At 54.4% G+C, this 2,034-nt stretch overlaps 1 protein-coding gene across 1 annotated transcript; it reads left to right on the top strand.

Moving 5' to 3' along the window:
- Positions 1-568: 568 nt before the first annotated feature.
- Positions 569-1,964, top strand: ETH_00017625 (uncharacterized protein; the record flags this gene model as incomplete). The annotated part of the gene is made up of 3 exons (XM_013379370.1): positions 569-610; positions 1,246-1,287; positions 1,923-1,964. Coding segments are annotated over 3 exons (126 nt in total), but the record flags the coding sequence as incomplete, so codon positions are not given.
- Between the last annotated feature and the right edge of the window lie 70 nt (positions 1,965-2,034).

Genomic DNA, 2,034 nt, shown 5'->3' with positions numbered 1-2,034 from the left:
GAGGATTGTGAAATTGGCAGGACAGAAGCAGAATGGAGAGTGCGTTGAGGCGAGTTGCTGGGTTTGAATGCAACGACTGGTTGTTGGTGGGGACGAATACAAGTGAGAACGAGCGGCGGTGGAATGGTGTAGCGTTGAGGTTGGGAGCTTGAAGGGAAGAGGCGTTGACGGCTTTTGCCTGCCTGTCAGAGTGCGGGAAGGGCGTGTGCGTGGATGCGCGTCGTTAGGTGGGAGGAGCGTGGGTGTCTGTGTGAGTGCGCATATTGTAGCGCACGTCGTTGGAAGGGAGTGTGGGTGTGATAGCCGCATTTGCGTTGTGTATGAGGGGTTGTGCGGGGCATGGAAGGGTTATTGGGGCGATTCGAGTGGAGGCGGCTGCGTGTGGATGCACTTGTTTGGCGTTTGGAGACTGAAGGGTTTCACGTTTGGTTGGGTGTTTGGTTTGGAAAGGATGCGTGAAGGCTATTGCGAGGGAGGCGAGTACGAGAGGGCAAGGGTGGGGTTGGGATGAGTTCTTTATTTATCGTTTGTAGGGGTTGTTTGCGCATTGCGTGCTTGCATCGTGCAGATACTAGAGGGTGTTAGCGCAGTGCTTCACAACACGCAGGAAGTGAGTTGGGCACAGCGTGTTGCGTTGACATGCAGAAGTGTCACATTTTGTTTGAGGGCGGGTTGTAGAGGATTGTGAAATTGGCAGGACAGAAGCAGAATGGAGAGTGCGTTGAGGCGAGTTGCTGGGTTTGAATGCAACGACTGGTTGTTGATGGGGACGAATACAAGTGAGAACGAGTGGCGGTGGAATGGTGTAGCGTTGAGGTTGGGAGCTTGAAGGGAAGAGGCGTTGACGGCTTTTGCCTGCCTGTCAGAGTGCGGGAAGGGCGTGTGCGTGGATGCGCGTCGTTAGGTGGGAGGAGCGTGGGTGTCTGTGTGAAAGCTCATATTCTAGCGCACGTCGTTGGAAGGGAGTGTGGGTGTGATAGCCGCATTTGCGTTGTGTATGAGGGGTTGTGCGGGGCATGGAAGGGTTATTGGGGCGATTCGAGTGGAGGCGGCTGCGTGTGGATGCACTTGTTTGGCGTTTGGAGACTGAAGGGTTTCACGTTTGGTTGGGTGTTTGGTTTGGAAAGGATGCGTGAAGGCTATTGCGAGGGAGGCGAGTACGAGAGGGCAAGGGTGGGGTTGGGATGAGTTCTTTATTTATCGTTTGTAGGGGTTGTTTGCGCATTGCGTGCTTGCATCGTGCAGATACTAGAGGGTGTTAGCGCAGTGCTTCAGAAGTCGCAGGAGGTGAGTTGGGCACAGCGTGTTGCGTTGACATGCAGAAGTGTCACATTTTGTTTGAGGGCGGGTTGTAGAGGATTGTGAAATTGGCAGGACAGAAGCAGAATGGAGAGTGCGTTGAGGCGAGTTGCTGGGTTTGAATGCAACGACTGGTTGTTGGTGGGGACGAATACAAGTGAGAACGAGCGGCGGTGGAATGGTGTAGCGTTGAGGTTGGGAGCTTGAAGGGAAGAGGCGTTGACGGCTTTTGCCTGCCTGTCAGAGTGCGGGAAGGGCGTGTGCGTGGATGCGCGTCGTTAGGTGGGAGGAGCGTGGGTGTCTGTGTGAGTGCGCATATTGTAGCGCACGTCGTTGGAAGGGAGTGTGGGTGTGATAGCCGCATTTGCGTTGTGTATGAGGGGTTGTGCGGGGCATGGAAGGGTTATTGGGGCGATTCGAGTGGAGGCGGCTGCGTGTGGACGCACTTGTTTGGCGTTTGGAGACTGAAGGGTTTCACGTTTGGTTGGGTGTTTGGTTTGGAAAGGATGCGTGAAGGCTATTGCGAGGGAGGCGAGTACGAGAGGGCAAGGGTGGGGTTGGGATGAGTTCTTTATTTATTGTTTGTAGGGGTTGTTTGCGCATTGCGTGCTTGCATCGTGCAGATACTAGAGGGTGTTAGCGCAGTGCTTCAGAAGTCGCAGGAGGTGAGTTGGGCACAGGCTTTTGCGTTGACATGCAGAAGTGTCACATTTTGTTGAGGGCGGGTGTAGAGGA

Source organism: Eimeria tenella, genomic scaffold, assembly GCF_000499545.2.
Source record: "Eimeria tenella Houghton genomic scaffold, Eth_scaff249, whole genome shotgun sequence".
Classification (NCBI taxonomy): Eukaryota; Apicomplexa; class Conoidasida; order Eucoccidiorida; family Eimeriidae; genus Eimeria; species Eimeria tenella.
This window is presented reverse-complemented; position numbering and strand designations above follow the sequence as displayed.